We start from the raw sequence: 17,555 nt of genomic DNA, 5'->3' as shown, positions 1-17,555 counted from the left end.
AAATTAAATAATTATTAATATTTAAATTATTTTTTATTAATAATAAAAAATTAAATTAATATTTAATTAGTTATCAAAATTAGTTATGATATAATAGCTAATTAGATATTAATTTAAAAATTATTTACTAATAATAGAAATTAATTCAGATATTAATAATTTTTATTTTTTTAAAATAATATTTAATTTAATAAATATAATAATTAATTATTTTTTGTTTTTAAAATTATTTTTTATTTAATTATTTTCTTATAATGAAAATATAATTTACAAACTAAATTGTTTTCTATACAGATCTTTTAAAGTAAAAATAAATATTATAAATGAAATATCATATTATAAAAAACATCCTTTATTATATAAAAGAATTTTACTAATAATATCAAACAGTTAAAAAATTGTATAATTAAAAATAATAGTAAGAAAAATCAATTGAAACGACCCGAATCACCATTCCAACACATCTTAAAAAGTACACTAAACAATTTTGAAATATCTTATAAATGAATTTCAAAAATAAAGAATATATTGAATACAGAAATTCCAAAATAGAAAATATCTCAAAATACAATGATTGATTGGTCCTACGGATTTAAGGTCAGAATGAATAGTTTGTAAGATTTGATTTATGAAGATGATATAGCAATAAGATAATATTTTGAGTAGATGAAGTTTGTATATAAAATTATTTTATAATAAAAATATATGTATGAAATTGGAAGTTATATTAATAAAGCATTAATGATGTTTAAATTGCAGAGAAAATGAAAGAGAAGAAAACAAATGATGCAGCAGCTTTATATTATATATACGTTGTGCACCGGACAAGTGGAGTTTATGGGGAAAAGGGAAGAAGAAGAGATAAAGTTTGATGGAGAGATTGCGTTGAGAAACAAATCTACGGGATTCTTCATTTCTTTTAATATTCTTTTCAGATTTTGCCCTTGCTTATTCAAATTTCACATATTTTTTATACTTTATTATTTCTTATTTTTAATTTTTAATATTAATTCTTGAATCATTTCAAGGTTATTTAAAGTTGATTATTAAAAACATCACATTTTATTTAAAATTAAATTCTAAAGTTTTCAGGCAATATAACTACAAACTTCCATTATCATCAATGGACTTATGCTAGGTGAGTGATTACGAATGATGTAGAGATTAACATGAACAACTTCAATTAATGCATTAACTTGCTCTTGGAAATAAGTTTGGATCTTGGGAATAAGTTTGGTGAACATATAAGTCAATCTTTCACACTTCAATTTGTTTCTCGATCCAAATAAAATGATACATAAAGTTAATACGTTTGATTTGTTCATGATACATTTAATTAGTCAAACAAATTGTACACACTACGATCATATTTACGAAATTTGGTCAATTAGAATAATCTAGAATAGATTAACATGTGTTGATATTGCTAGAATAGTAAAAAAAGTAGTGATTGGTCCAATGATAGAATTTATGGTTTCATCTAGTAAAGTTAACAAAGACGATCCATATCTTCTAAATGTCAGTGTATTATTTTGCACACCCACATCGAACGAACATGTAGCATTCATTGTTGTTGAAATTGTCTCACAAAAGGAGAATATGTACTCAAAATCTCTCTATTATATTCATAAAAGGAAAAACAAAAAAAAAAGTGAGAACATTTACATATAATTTAGATCCTAATGAAACGCCACCTACTACATATAATTTAATTTTCACTTTCCAAATAAAGTCAAAATGAAGTGACACAAAAAAACTATAAACCCTAAACTCATATAATAATCCAACCATAATAATAATGTGGTTAAGGACACTCCTCTTGGTAAAATAATATGGAATAACATACCAAATAACGAAATGTACTCAATAATATTTTATACAGATCAAATATAGTTAATGAAGTCAGAGACATCTCACTTGACATAAGTACGCACATGTATACAAATAATAATTTTCTTCTTCTTGACGTGAATAAGATTGATGTGTTGATCTAATGACTCATTTTCCACCTTCTAAGTTTGTTTCTCTTTCAAGTGTGTACCCATACTATGATAATGATCATATTTATACTGTGATTTGTAATTATTACACCCCTCTTAATTTAGATTCTAATTCTGCATTTTGATTCCAACTGAATTAGCATTCCAATAGTTAGTCGGTAAGAGATAAGTTCTTCAAGTAATTGATAACAAGATAAAAAATGATAATTTAGTGTAACTATTCTAACTAGTTACCTCTCACACCAACAGTTCCTAATTGCCTCATTAGAGATAACCTTACTTGCTTTCAATATTGAATTCTTCCTGTCTCTTCTTACTTTCTCAAACGTGTTGAGTGTGTTTGGAGCATGCTTCCGACCAAGATCACGTTGAAACAGAGTTGAGGAGTTTCATTAATCATCGATCACCATTTCATGTTCACAAGTTGGATATTTTGAATTTTAAGTTGTTAGGTTACATTATATGCGTAACAAACTTTTTATGGTGGTTACCACCAACTCTTACTGTATCTGTGTATGAAAAAATTTCACCAACTCTTACTGTAGTTAAACGAATGATATGCCAGTAAATGTAAAAATATAAATAGATAGTTTTGTTAATTTGTTATATTACTAAAAATAAATATTGTTTTACTGACATCTAACAAAAAATGTTTATATATATTTTTCATTTGTTTATATGCATTTTCTTTTTAATTTTTCCCATTCTTCATTAACAAAAGAATATTTAACAGTAATAAATTATTGAAATTTCTATAAAATATTTTTCTTTTGGGCCATGGGAATTTACGTTTTGCTAGCATAAGAATACACGAATGCATCGTGAAGGGTGGGGCAGCCAAAGCTCGACCCACTCAGCACATTGCAAAAATGTTCAAACCACACACAATTCCCATTTCAAGAAAATTCTAAAACCCAAACTTATTCGTAACAGCAATTTTTTACCAACAGATTAAGCGTGTGTGCTTATAGAAATTTAACTTTTAATAATATGTTGGAGAAGAAAATTGTTAATTTACTAATTTTATAGTCTCTCACTCTCTCCTTAAAAAACATTTAATATTATTTTACTTAAATTGCATTAAGACAAAAAAAAAATATAAATAACAAAATTCATATCGCACACACAAGATACACAAACACCCTTAGTTTTTACATAAAAGCACTGACTTAATTTGAGTTCTCTATATCTCCATTTTTTTTCCATTACATTGACTATAACAACTATATTCTCTAGTTAGAATAAGCTCGAAATGATTCTGATGTCATATCGCGAAGTGAACTTTAAACTTAACTCAACTCCATAAAATCGACTCATGAGACGAGATTTTCACTCACTTATATACAATAAAATGTTTTGATCTCTAGTCGATCTCCAACAATCCAAACTTAGAAAAGGAAGAGAACATTAGTATCCTATTAATTTATTTAATTATTATTATTGTTATTTATATGAAAGACTTTCTCATTCTAAGAATACATACAATAGTATATAATTTTGTATTTGGTGATATGACGTAAGTTTAGTGTTGGATTAAAGAGAATACCTTGTATATGCACAATTTATGGGGGTCCAGTGGTGGTGTTCTTCCCCTCCTCCCAATCTTGTTATGGTACGAGTGACCAAATTCAATTCTTCAAAATACTGTATCCGTCCGTATATAGATACACTCTTGGGACACGTGCTCACATTCATGCTTTCTCTCTCTTGACAGATACAATACAATACAAGTACAACACAATCAGTCCAAAACATATAAACACAAATCATCTAGCTAGCTGGTGAGAGAGAGATTCCGTGTGTGCAAATTTACCTGTAAATCAAAACCACCCTCTTTCCTCTTTTTCTCCTTCCTTCATATCATTTCATTTCACTCTCTGCACCCTATAAATACCTCAGTTCTTCTCCTTTTTCTCTCTCACAACACAACATATCATACCTTCTTCTTCTTTCACTACATATCACCTACAAGTTACAACACTAAACCAATACACATGGAACTCACCACTATCTTCTGCTTCTTTCTTCCTTTCCTATCTATTCTTCTCTTCAATTCACTCATCAAATCCTTCTTCTCCTTTCCTTCCAAAGGGAGGAGACAATTGCCACTTCCTCCTGGCAACATGGGTTGGCCTTATATAGGAGAAACCTTCCAAATGTATTCTCAAGACCCAAATGTTTTCTTTGCCACAAAAATCAAGAGGTTCAAAACAATTCCTTTCTCAATCTTGTTCAACAAAATGGTCATTTGCATTAACATAATGTGCTGTTTGGTACTCGAGGTTAACTCTTCAATTTTTTCAATAGGTATGGTTCTATGTTTAAGTCACACATTTTGGGTTATCCTTGTGTGATGATTTCTAACCCGGAAGCAGCAAAGTTCGTGCTCCACAAAGCTCAACTCTTCAAACCAACATTTCCTGCTAGCAAACAGAGGATGTTGGGGACGCAAGCAATTTTCTTTCACCAAGGAGCATATCATGCTACCCTCAGAAAGCTTGTCCTACGCACCTTCACCACTGAGGCCATTAAAAATGTAGTCTCTGACATTGAATCCATTGCCCAAACTTGCCTCAAATCATGGGAAGGAAAGTTCATCACCACTTTCCTCGAAATGAAAACGGTAAGCCCTCAAACCAGAGCACAGAGCAAAATCCTCTGTTTCTGTCCTCCTTTTAAGAAAAAAAAAACCTTTACAACTCTTGTTGTTGTATTTTTACCAAATAAACGATGAGTTTTTAAAATTTTCTTCTTCTCGTGTTTTCTTTTACAGTACACCTTCAACGTGGCCCTGCTGTCAATATTTGGAAAAGATGAAACTCTGAATGCAGAGGATCTGAAGCGATGCTACTACACCCTTGAGAGAGGGTACAACTCAATGCCTATAAACCTTCCAGGAACACTTTTCCATAAGGCCATGAAGGCAAGGAAAGAACTTGCAGAGATTTTAGCTCAAAAAATCTCAACAAGGAGGAAGATGAAGCAAGAACACAATGACTTGATGGGGTCGTTCATGAATGAAAAAGCAGGATTCACTGATGAACAGATAGTTGATAACATCATTGGTGTTATTTTTGCTGCTCGTGATACCACTGCCTCAGTACTTACGTGGATTGTTAAGTACCTTGGAGAAAACCCCAGTGTCTTAGAAGCAGCAACTGTAAGCATATGCCTCCTACCTATAATCATCTAGTTTTTCTTTAACCGACAATTTAATGACAGAAAAAAAAAACATTTTTTAAGAGTCTAGTTTCAACCTTTGATGACAAATAAATGGAACTAGGTTGTAAAATCTGTGGTTTAAGGTTGTTGGTTGTGACTTTTGCAGGAAGAGCATGAGTCCATATTAAGGTGCAAGGCAGAAAATGGAGAAGAAATGGGCCTGAATTGGTCAGACACAAAAAATATGCCTGTGACATCCAGGGTCATACAAGAGACTCTAAGAATAGCATCAATTTTGTCTTTTACTTTCAGAGAGGCTGTAGTGGATGTTGAATTTCAAGGTCAGAAACCAAATCTGATAAGATACCCCTTTCTGTTTTTCAATATACCAAACAATTCTTCTCTATTCCTTGTTTGTGATTTTGTGTTTGGTGGATACATTTCTTCAGGGTATCTCATACCCAAAGGGTGGAAAGTGTTACCACTTTTTAGAAACATCCACCACAGTCCTGACAACTTCAAAGAGCCAGAGAAGTTTGATCCTTCAAGATTTGAGGTAATTGTTGTGAAGGAACTTATGCCTTCTCTATCATATCATATGTGATTCTAAGGTCACATTGTATACAACTTCAAGCATTATCAGAACATATTTTTGTAACAGATCTGCTAAATTATTATGCTAGGTGGCTCCAAAGCCCAATACTTTTATGCCATTTGGCAATGGGAGCCATGCATGTCCTGGCAATGAATTAGCCAAGTTGGAGATTTTGGTACTTCTACATCACCTCATCACAAAGTACAGGTTGGAAATCTGTTTTATTACCAAACACAATCTCATTCTAACCCTTTCACATATTAGAATGTTTTGAATAATTCTAAGACTAGTTGTTTTGTTATTGTTGTTGTTATGCAGATGGTCTGCAATAGGTGCAAACAATGGGATTCAGTATGGCCCTTTTGCCCTTCCACAAAATGGATTGCCCATCACACTGTATCCCAAAAAATAGATATCATTCAAACAAAGAGTGGAGGCACACTAACCATAGCAGCTGGAACCAACTTCTTCTCTGTGGACATAATCACAGTCAAATTTGTTAGACTAGAGAAAGTGATGAAAGAGACCATGTATAAGAAATCATCCATTCTTTTCTCTATTTTTTTTGAACAAAACAAAACCAAATTGAAAAGCTTCATTATTGTACAGGTGTAGGTCTCAGCAACACCTTTATCATTTTTTTTTCTTAGATTTTTTTTCCATCTTTGACTCGAATAATATCTGGAGGAAAAGTCTTCCAAAGATTGAATGTATTGAATGCAATACAGAAAAAATTGAATGAAAATTCAAATATTGTATTCTCCAATATTGACATCTTTTATGGGCTTTTTTTTTTATTGAGTGTTACTTAATTAATAACTTGATAATTAGTAGGATAAAAAAATGTAAGATTCACAAGAATTTATGAATATAGGTAAAATATGAAAGAATAGTTGTTATGGATTATATAAAGTAAAATTAAAAGAAAAACAGGTGTTAGAATTTTTAACTTTATAAAAATGTTTGATTCACAAAGTATTATTTTATTACATTAAAATATCAATTAAAATAGTTACAAAACTAAAATTCTTTTTTCATTGAATTACTAAGGTTTAAATATTTTTTTTTAATTTACAGAAACTCAATGATTTTGTTTTTAATGCTTGAATTTATTTATCTTATCTTAAGTACTCGTAGTTTTCTTTTTGACAGAAGTAGTGGTATTCTTGAAAATAGATGGAATTGCTTGATATTTTCATCCTAACTCGTTAGCATTTCTTATGTGGCTAATCCAACCATTAATGATATGGGTGCGCATTTAAAAAAAAAAAAAATCAAAACTACAATATTTAAAAAAAAAATGCAAACTAAGATTGATCAAATCTTCAAATAGAAAACCACACTTTTCAAATATAAGAACTAAGTTCAATTTTTGGCAAAATTTACGGGAACATAACCATGTTTTAAAATGCAAAAACTCTGACCAATTTTCGATGTGGGATCTCACACCCCTCACGCTGAGACGGTTAACTCGTGCGTAGACTCGAGATGACTCTGATACCATATTACGAAATGAACTTTAAGCCTAACTCAACCCCATAAAACCGACCATGAGATTGAAGTTTGCACTCACTTATATACAATGAATTTTCTTCATCTCTAGTCGATGTGAGATCTCCAACAAAAGTAAAATCGTATTATCTTAATAATTATTTTAATAAAATAATACCTTAAATAAAATTAAACCAAAAAAAAAATCATCATAAAATGTGTGCACGTAAAAACAATAATTACAAAGCAAATTTGAATTGTAATGTAAAAAGAACACATTCATGCATTAAATTAATACACCATAAACTTAAAAAGATGAAAAGGAGAAGTGAAACTGATGTCAGCAACATGGGAAAAGTAGGTCAAAAGAACACACTTTTTTAAACAGAATGTTCATGAGTGTAAAACAATGTAATTAAGTAGGCAGCTTAAAATATGTTAAAGGAAAAAACAAGAAAGAGAGATGAAGTTGCTATCGTAGTTAAATTATTTACTCTGGACAAATCAAACTCACTAGATATTAGACATTTTATAATATATAAATAAATACAAATTTTATTTTATAAATTAATTTTATAAAATTGAATTATATTTAAAATTCATATTTTAATATGATTATTTTGACTTATAGTGATTATTGTTGAGTTTATGAGACCATCGCTCCGCATGAATTGGTAATTCCAACATTTTGAAAACTTCAAATCAATTAAGATATTTATAGTATATAAGTAACGTGATTTTTATTTTATAAATTAGTTTTATGAGATTTGAAATAAGTTTAAAGATTTTTTTAATATAAATAATAAAAATAATATAATATAATTTTCTTAGAAAACAATAATAAAAACATATTTTTATCCTTAAACTTATCTTTTTAAAATATGATAGAATTAATACTTAATGTCAGGTAACAGTCAGTCATAGTGTATAACGACGTCTAAAAAAATGTCTGAATATTAGAAGCGGTGAAATTTTCATATTTAATCCAATTACCAATTAAGAAAATATATGGTGTCAACACTTATAAGGCACGTGTATAAAATTTGTGAGACTCAATTGCAAGAAAAGTAATCTGCATGTACTGATCCTTATCTTACTTTTAAGAGTAAGAGATAAAGTATTAATAAAACACTTAAATGCTGCATTTTTTGTGTTTTTTTTTTCAATTTAATTTAGAGTTTTGTCTTGATACTATACTTTCATAAATGAAACTTCAAAGTTAGCTAAAAGAATTGCATAAAAATTAAATATAATAATGCTTTTAAGTTTTTTTTTTATTTGAATTACTAATTTATAAATTATACTACTATAGTATTGTATATTTGCAAAAAAAACTTGGCAATTACAATAGTCACTTTACAATTTTATATTATTTTAATAAATTAAAAGAGTTGTTTGGTATACTTAAAACTTTTATTTATCTTTTCAAAAAATGGGTATTAAAAACTTTTGTCTATAGTTTCAATAGAAGATAACTTACTTTCATTTACCTTTCTCAGATTCTCCCTTTTATGCTTCGCTTGATGTGATGGGAATTGCAAGAGAAAAAGAAAGAACATAAAAAATAAACTGTTTAAATTGAGTGTAAAAGAATGATAATTAAGATAAATTTATTTCTTATTCAAAATTTATTAATACTTTTTAAATTATCTATTATTATTATAATAAAATAGTCCTAATCAATTACGTAATTAAAAATATATAAAAACACCTATTTTTTGCTTCATAAATGTGTGAAGATTTGCATGAAGGGAATGAGAAGAAAGAAGATATATAATTCGATATGTATATAAAACAGAAGAAAATTATAAGTAAGTACGTAATAAAAAGGATAAAAAAAGAGATACTGAAATATTAATTAATTGTATATAAGTATTATTGTGGAAAAGTATGTGGAATTATCCTCTGACTATTTGAAGTTTGAGTAGCAGATTTTTGTGTGTTTGGCATTGTAGAAACAGATATGCATTAAAAGCTTAAAAGTTTGACCATTATTTAATACAATTGTGAAACAATCAACATTTGGTTTCCTTCTATTCAAACATATATGTTTTTTCATGTTGTGCTACGTTTCATTCAACGTAATAACGTATGTTTCTTCTACATGAACATATATAATGAATCATGTGTAATATTTTTTTACTGGTAAATGAAGATTTTTATTATATTGAAATTTAAGTAGAAAGGGTATTGAAACCTAAACCACAAAAAACACAACTTAATAACGTTCACCCTCTTTCTCACGTCTTCCACTCCTTGTAGTTGTTGAACACGTAGATGTTGTAGGCTATGTTTGGATTTAGGTTGTTTTTTCTGGTATAACGTGGAATCGCTTTTAAAAATGACGAGGTTAATCGTAGTCGGAAATTTGTTGGAATTGTGAGTTAGATTAGAAGGTGAAGTTTCCTTTATTGTGCTCATAGTTCCATTAGTTATGGATGATGAACACGTACGTAGGAACACCTCATCACCTATTTTGTTCATGCAGTTCAATTTGAAAGTCTAGAATCACTAGTTTGTGTATCAACAAACCACGGCACCGCAAGGAACATAAATCTCCCAATCATAAAACAAAACCCAAATACAACAAATTTCAGGAACAAAGGTGGAAGAGGAAGGATTACAGGTTATATGTTGGAGTCATATAGGAATAATTATTTATTTAACGGAAGAGTGATAGACTATTATAAAGTTTGTTCTTTAGTACATGTTAAGATTTGGTCTTGGATTTCGTCAAATGTATCTTTAACGAGTTTCTTAACTCGTGGTAGGTATGTACTCAATTAATAGTTGTTAATAGGATGACAAAGTTGGTCTTTAAATTTTAAGTGGTTTTTTAGCTAGTTGTGGCAAGGTAGGCAGTTGAGATTTTCTTGAAATGTATGTCTCTTTTGCTTTGTAAGAAGGTTGAACCACCTCTAAACTTGATCACTTTTCTTATATCTTCCTTGCTGATAAAAAAATTATATTTCACATTAATACAAATAATAAATTTGAACTTAATGATACGTGATTAATGAAATAAATTATAATTGTTTCACAAAAATAATCTCAATCCGTAATTGGTTCAATAGTTTTCAACTCTTTTGAATCTATCTACTAATACAAGTAAAAATTGCACTTAACTCTAAAGAAAACTCACTTCTCCTCTAATTTAAATATATATATATATATATAATTTTAATAAAATAAGTTCATATCTCCTATCATTTATATATATATATATATTTTTAGTAAGTAACACTAAAGTATTTTATATGTTTAATAAAAATGATATTAATACTAAAACAAATATCACTTAATAATTACAAACAATTTCATATTTATTTACGGATCATTCCATACAGATACAAATCCATAATTAAATTTAACATTATATATAAATATTATTCACAAATCTTTATTCGTTGCGAAATTCATTATTTCATACAGATATTATTCATGGATTTTGGATTCGTATGTAATGTTACTTGTCATTACATATGAATTATGATAGTAGATAATATGCATCTAATAATTATAATTGTATATAATGCATTTAAGAATTATTTCGTAAGTAATACACATAATCATTATATACAAATTATTATAATTTTTTTATATATTATTTTTATTAATATTAATTATTATTATAATATTATTATTAACAAAATATTTATAATGATAATATTATTGTATGAAGAATAACAATAATAACATAATAATAATAATATAATAATAATAGTTATGACCATAATCAATAATAATAATCATTAGAAAAAAATATTTATTTAATGTAATGATTTTAGACTATATTTTTATTTATGAAACTTGAGTTTAACTCTCTCTAACAATAAATTGTCAATTACATAAAATATTGACGTAAAGTTTAAACAATAACTTTTCCAGTAGTTTAGGTGAGCATGATGACAAAAAAGTGTTCACAGATACCAAATTATAACTATAGAAATCAAAGAGAGTAAGTAGATATAGGTTTGGTTGAATATTCAGATTTTGATTAGGTATCCTACACATTAAGTCGTATTCAAAGTTAGATTGTTTTTATTTTTTAAATTTAGAGGATTAACATCTATCCTCCTAGATTACAACACTACAATTAGAAGAACCATCCAAAAAAAATGCTAAGGAGAAAAACAAACCAATGCAAATTCAATAAACTTGTTTTGGTCTAAAATCAATGATCGTGATATGAAGAGGAATTTATGACCTTCTCATTAATATTATGTGATTATTTGAGTTCATGCATCTATTCACTTCATTCTTTCTTTCTCCAATATTTTACAAGCTTCTATAACCTTGTCAAATATTTCACATTACCCTCTTACAAAAATTATTATGCTTTTTTTTTTGTTTCTTCAAATATTTTATAAAGCTTATATCTCTTTGATGTCTCTATCATAAATGACATGAAATTTTGTAAAATATTACAAGCTTGTCACCTTATTTTATTTTACATACACTATTAAATAATTTTAACATAAAATTATTATAAAATTTCCTTTCTGTATTACTTTAATAATTATATATGTATGTATAAATTCTCATTTTTATTTATATTTATATTTATTTCTGTTAATTATATTTTTAAAGTATTAATAAGATATAAGTAATTTTCATCTTACCCAATGAGAAAATATTAAATGGTTTCATACTTATCTATATAACGCATTTAATAATATATATTAATATTTTTAAAAAAATCAAATAATATTTAATTTAATTAATATAATAATTAATTATTTTTTATCTCTTTGAGTTTATAAAAAAAAAAAATTTGACATAAACTCAATATCCAAACTAATGTTTACTAAATTGAATTGGGTTGGATTCAATTAAACTAAAAAAGATTCAATAAATTTAAATGGTTAAATTAATATTATAAGCTGGTTAATTCAACACAGTGGATATGGATATACGAACTCTCTGCCCTAAAAAGTGAGAATGTGTTTTAGTGAGGAAAATTCCCTAAAGAAGATGGAACACAAATAATTGTTGAAAGAATAATATTAAAATGTGGTGATAGTATGACATAAATTGTTCCATGACTTTGATATAAAATTAGAGAGTTTTTATCCAAAAGTTTGCACCATCATTTTCACATAACCCAGCACCAGATGTTGTGATTGAATCTAGAATTTGTCATTATCCACTAATATGAAATAAACAAGAATTTTGAATTGGGTCACTTTCAAAAGGGTAACTAGTGAGACATGAGTTTGGTGAAAGGGGGATGCATATATCTTGCAAATCAAAACGAAAACGAAGTGTCTTATTTACTCTCTTTTCCATAACCAAAACTACACATGCCCACATTATAATGGCTTCATTAAAAACCTTGAATTCCAATTTCACATCCTTTTCAATACAAATATAGAAAAACACTTTTGTTTAGGACTTCCTCAAATCTTAGCCAAAACATGCTTTTTTTTCAATGCAAACGCTGCAATTCACTTTTATATTTACCAAAATAACTCAACATAAAAAATATATTTTTCATCCTTTCATTATAATATATATATTAATTTTTATTTCTGGTTTAAAACCATCCAAATATTTGTAGTATGAAAATGTTTGGAATTAGTTATTTATGTATAAAATGATTGTTAATTTTTTTTTCAAAGAGTGATAATATTTTTTTCAAAATTGGTTTTTGATTGTAAACTAATACCCATTGTAATTACATCTAATAGGTTGATGAAGTAAAATCTTAATTTGAACCAATTTTATATATAGAAGAATTTATTGTAATCATTTTTATACTACAAACACCTCAACAATATAAAATTTTGAATCAAACAAAAATTAATTTTGTGTTTATAAAAAAAAGAAAACATATTTAATTCTAAGAAAATCGTGTTTTTAACCTTTTTCTTTTAACTTATAAAAACAAGTGCTACTATTAATTTTTTAGAAAAATAGTAATTTGACAATTCTTAAAGTTTTATATAATTTTATTTAAAATTAAATAATATAGAAAAATATTAAAGTAATAGTATTAGGAGTTATGAAGTGGTTATTTAAAAAATTGTGAATTATCAATTATTACCCTATATTTTAAGATTTCGTGCTTTTGTGATTTTTTGTAATCAAGAGATATTTTTAAACATGTGCTTTTCTTTATTAAAATAAAATAGTGGTTGATATCCCAAAATGAGGAAAAGTTCCATTCAAATCAAATCACCATGTGTTCACCTTATCACACTCTCTGCCACTTGGCTCATCCTTAGTGAAAAATGCACCACATGCACACAACACACAACATTGAAGTATCTACTTTTAGATTGAGCCCCTATGCAATCCACCTCAGCTTTCAACTTTGAAGCAATGCATGAAAAAAATGTAAGAATAAATTTTAAATTTTAAGATTATGAATTATAAGAATAAATTCAAATGTTTGGAAATTCAATTTTTAAAAAATAGAATTGTATTTGAAAAACATTTTTTTTTAAATTAAAAAAAAACATTTTGAAACACACTGTTTTCTTAAAAACTAATTTTAGAACAATTAATTATACTTAAAAGTAGGGCTTCTTTATAAACAAAAACAGAAATTATATTTATAAACACAACGTAGTTATAATAAAATCGTATTTTTAAGTACTTGTTGAATTTAATAATTTATAAAATATCGATTTTGGTAAACGAATAAGAATATTGTACACTACTTTTCTAAAACAAATCCTAAAATGATGACTTTAAAGTTCTGCATCTCTAATAACAGAAGCACAAGTGTCTCAATTATGTTCTTTAATATAGTTGAATTAATTGTAAGATGTTGAAAAAAAAAAGTTGTATGTCATCCACGACACCTGTGCTTGTATGATTTTTTTTTAGGTTAACATATACTAATTCAACTTATTCATACGTAGAAGAAGATTCTTAAGTTATTTTTTACTAATTTTTGAATTATATCTATATATACATTAAAATATGCTAAATTATATGAATATAGTTAAAAAAAGAGTTCATGTGAGTTAGATTTGTGGAAACCAATGGCATGTAGCAAAAACATGGAGGATAGTTTGTGGCCATAATAATCAATATTTCACTTACCATCTTTGAACGATATTTTGTGTGCATGCATATATGTTAGCGAATATGGACTGTTTCAAAGATTTAACTTTAGTTTTATTTGGAAACAAAATGAATCCAAAAATTTCTTTTTGTACGTCAATGAATTGAAGTTTCCAACTTTTTGAATGAAAAAAAAAGAACTAAAATCAAATGTGTGCGTGTATAAGGTTGAAACTGCACAATGTGGTAGCTTTTGACTTTAGGTGTTCACTTAAATCTCAAATGTCAAATCATTAAATCATTATCTAAAGTTATTTACATTGAATATATAAAATATAGGGTTTGATTACAACTAATTACATATATTTTATTTTCTAATCATGCGAATAAGGTTGTTTTTAATAAAGGGTAAGTTGATCTAGTTGAATTTTTTACGATAATAAATAAAATAATGGTGTTGGGTTATAGTAAAAGAAAGATTGATTGATTTCTCTTATTCGAATTGGTGTTTGGAATCTTTATACTTTATAAGGTATTTGAGAAATTGATGTTAGGTGATTTATGTTTAAGGTTTTTGACTTCCAGAGTTTTCTTGTAGGTTTGGTTTGATATTTATGACATGTTTGATTTATTTATGCTTACTGGCAAAGATCCTATTCCGTTGTTGAAGAAGGGTGTACGGTGATATTTATTGTCTTATTTTATGAGAATGTGTCTCTTTTGTAGTGATAATGTAATTGTATTATGATGTGGTCATGCCTATATGAGTCTTGTCATATCTATATCACTTTGGTTGATATTTTGTAGAGTATGTTGGATCCCCATTTGGTTGGATGTTGAGAAGTTTGGTCTGAGTTTTTTTAAAGAATTGGAAACCCTCAAATGTTTTATTTCATTTTATTTATTCTTTATTGATAAAAAAAATAACATTCTCTCCTCGTACATATTTAAATTTAACGTTTTTTATTTATTTGTAAATTCTATTATCTTGATGGCTTAGGTATAGTATTTATTTTTTTCTATGGTACATTTTTTTAATAGATATAAAAATTAAATTTGAAATGTAATAAACAAAGATTATATCAAATAATTGAAACTGAAATAGAAGGAAAATAAATAAATTACTTAGTTGAATAATAGATTTTTTCCTTTACGGCCACAACGATACTTTTTTATTTGCATACTCCCCACTAATGGTTATTTTTTTATGTAATAAATTAATGTAAAATATCTTAAGTAAAGCTGACCAAACACGTATCATTTGAACTACTCAATCATTCATCCATAATATAATAGGAAATAAAAATTCAATGAAAAAAATTATTAAAGGAATTTTTGAAAAATAATTAATTACGTACTCTTTATGAAAATATACATACTAGATAAAAAAAACAAACCTAAATAAGATTTTAATTTATGTAAAATTAATGGATTTTGATTATGTTCTTTAAAAAGATTGTTGGAGATCCACATCGACTAGAGATAAGGACATTTCATAATATATAAGTGGATGCAAACCTCAACCTCATGAGCCGGTTTTATAGGGTTGAGTTAGGCTTAAAGTCCACTTCATAATATGGTATCAGAGCTCTTCGAATGAAAAAGAATTCTTTGTTGTTCTTGGTTATTCTTTTTTTTTCTGTTCTCTTTCAAAATCTTGATTGGTTTTAAAAATCTTTTAGGCAATGTTTAATGAAAACCCTAGTCTTAATAGTAGTCACACTATTACATGCAATTTTTGTGGTAAATATGGTCATATTGAGGTTGTTTGTTTTCACAAAGTGGGTTTTCCTGGTAATGTTAAAACCTCAAAGTTTTCTTTTACTAGAAAAGTCTGCACTTTTAGTAATCCTCTTGGCCACACTGTTGACACCTGTTATAAAAAGCATGGGTTCCCTCCTGGCTACAAATTCACCAATTGGACATCCCAAGCCAATAATATGATTACTACTGACACTTTTTCTGAGTTTTTTCCTAAAGAACAGGATGTAAAGGGGATTCATCAACTTACATCACAACACTTTTTCTGAGTTTTTTCCTAAAAAACATCTCTACGGATGAAATCCCCAATACTGAGCATTCTTCAACAAGTAATGTCTTAATTAGTCTTCCAAATGGCCAAACTGTTTATGCCACATATTCTGGTTTAGTACGTTTTTCTGATCAGTTTGAGAAACAATACTCTTTTATTACTGTTAATACTGTTACCTTAAGCAACAGAGAAAACTTCCTTTCACTTTAAGTAATACGGTAATATGGTATTACGAAGTGGACTTTAAGCCTAACTCAACCCCATAAAACCAACTCATGAGGTTGAGGTTTGCACCCACTTATATATTATGAAATGTCCTTATCTCTAGTCGATGTGGGATCTCCAACAAAGATTGTTCTTTGTTACTCAATCCCATAAATTTTTTATTTTTATTTTTTAATCCTTATAAAATAAGTGAATTTTTATTTTATTCACGATAAATTATTTGTCTTAAATTTTCACCCTGTTAAAATTTTAAATCATCATTTTTAATCTTTAATATTCATTTCAATGAAAACTCGATTCATTTCCTATGATATTTTTATACGTTATACATGTTTTTTTTTGTATCATTCACTATCTAAGTTTTTCCTAGTTCGCATTTTTGAAAGATGACACCCAAGAATCTATATGCATGAATAGTATATAAAATAAATAAATAAAAATAAAATATAGAAACATAAAATTAATAAAAACATTAGTTTTATTCAATCTTTAAATTACGTACTAAACTAATAATAAATAGTAAGACAATAAAGATAATAGTGGTGATAAGTGACTTTAAATAAGTAAAAAGAGAGAGAAGTTTTAAAAAAATATTCATATTAATTATATAAACTGGCTTATATAAAATTGTGTTTTTCTAATGCATTCATGCTTTTTAGATGGGTTGAAAGGTGAGAAAACTTGATTCGGGCCTTATTAACATAAAATACAAAATCTATCTTTTGGAATTATTAATAGCAAGCACGACGTGGCAAATAGAATCTGCAGGAAGTGTAGTCACCAATTTTGAGTAATGCAAATAGTAATCACGAACAAAACATGGCAAATTCTTCCTGCACCATATCAATTTTTGAAATTTCCAAAACTACCCTCCTGCACCATATATTAACCTCCACCATATCAATTTTTTAAATTTCCAAAACTACCCTTATTCCAAATTAAAAAAATCCAAAATAATAATTATATTTGAGAAATAACAAAATACATGCTGGAAAAAAAATTCTGAACACAACTAAAAATACATTCTGGATAAAAA

General features: G+C 27.3%; 1 protein-coding gene across 1 annotated transcript; it reads left to right on the top strand.

The window, feature by feature from the left end:
* The first annotated feature begins 3,566 nt into the window (after positions 1–3,566).
* On the top strand, positions 3,567–6,523 carry LOC137808607 (abscisic acid 8'-hydroxylase CYP707A2-like). The gene is made up of 7 exons (XM_068609799.1): positions 3,567–4,203; positions 4,308–4,623; positions 4,774–5,160; positions 5,329–5,503; positions 5,612–5,718; positions 5,846–5,964; positions 6,076–6,523. Exons 1-7 carry the CDS (start codon positions 3,995–3,997, stop codon positions 6,167–6,169), a joined length of 1,407 nt encoding a protein of 468 aa, XP_068465900.1. The 5' UTR covers positions 3,567–3,994; the 3' UTR covers positions 6,170–6,523.
* The last annotated feature ends 11,032 nt before the right edge of the window (positions 6,524–17,555 follow it).

Source organism: Phaseolus vulgaris, chromosome 3 (assembly GCF_000499845.2).
Source record: "Phaseolus vulgaris cultivar G19833 chromosome 3, P. vulgaris v2.0, whole genome shotgun sequence".
NCBI lineage: Eukaryota > Viridiplantae > Streptophyta > Magnoliopsida > Fabales > Fabaceae > Phaseolus > Phaseolus vulgaris.
The sequence above is the reverse complement of the archived record's forward strand: the minus strand, read 5'-3'. Positions and strand labels throughout refer to the sequence as shown.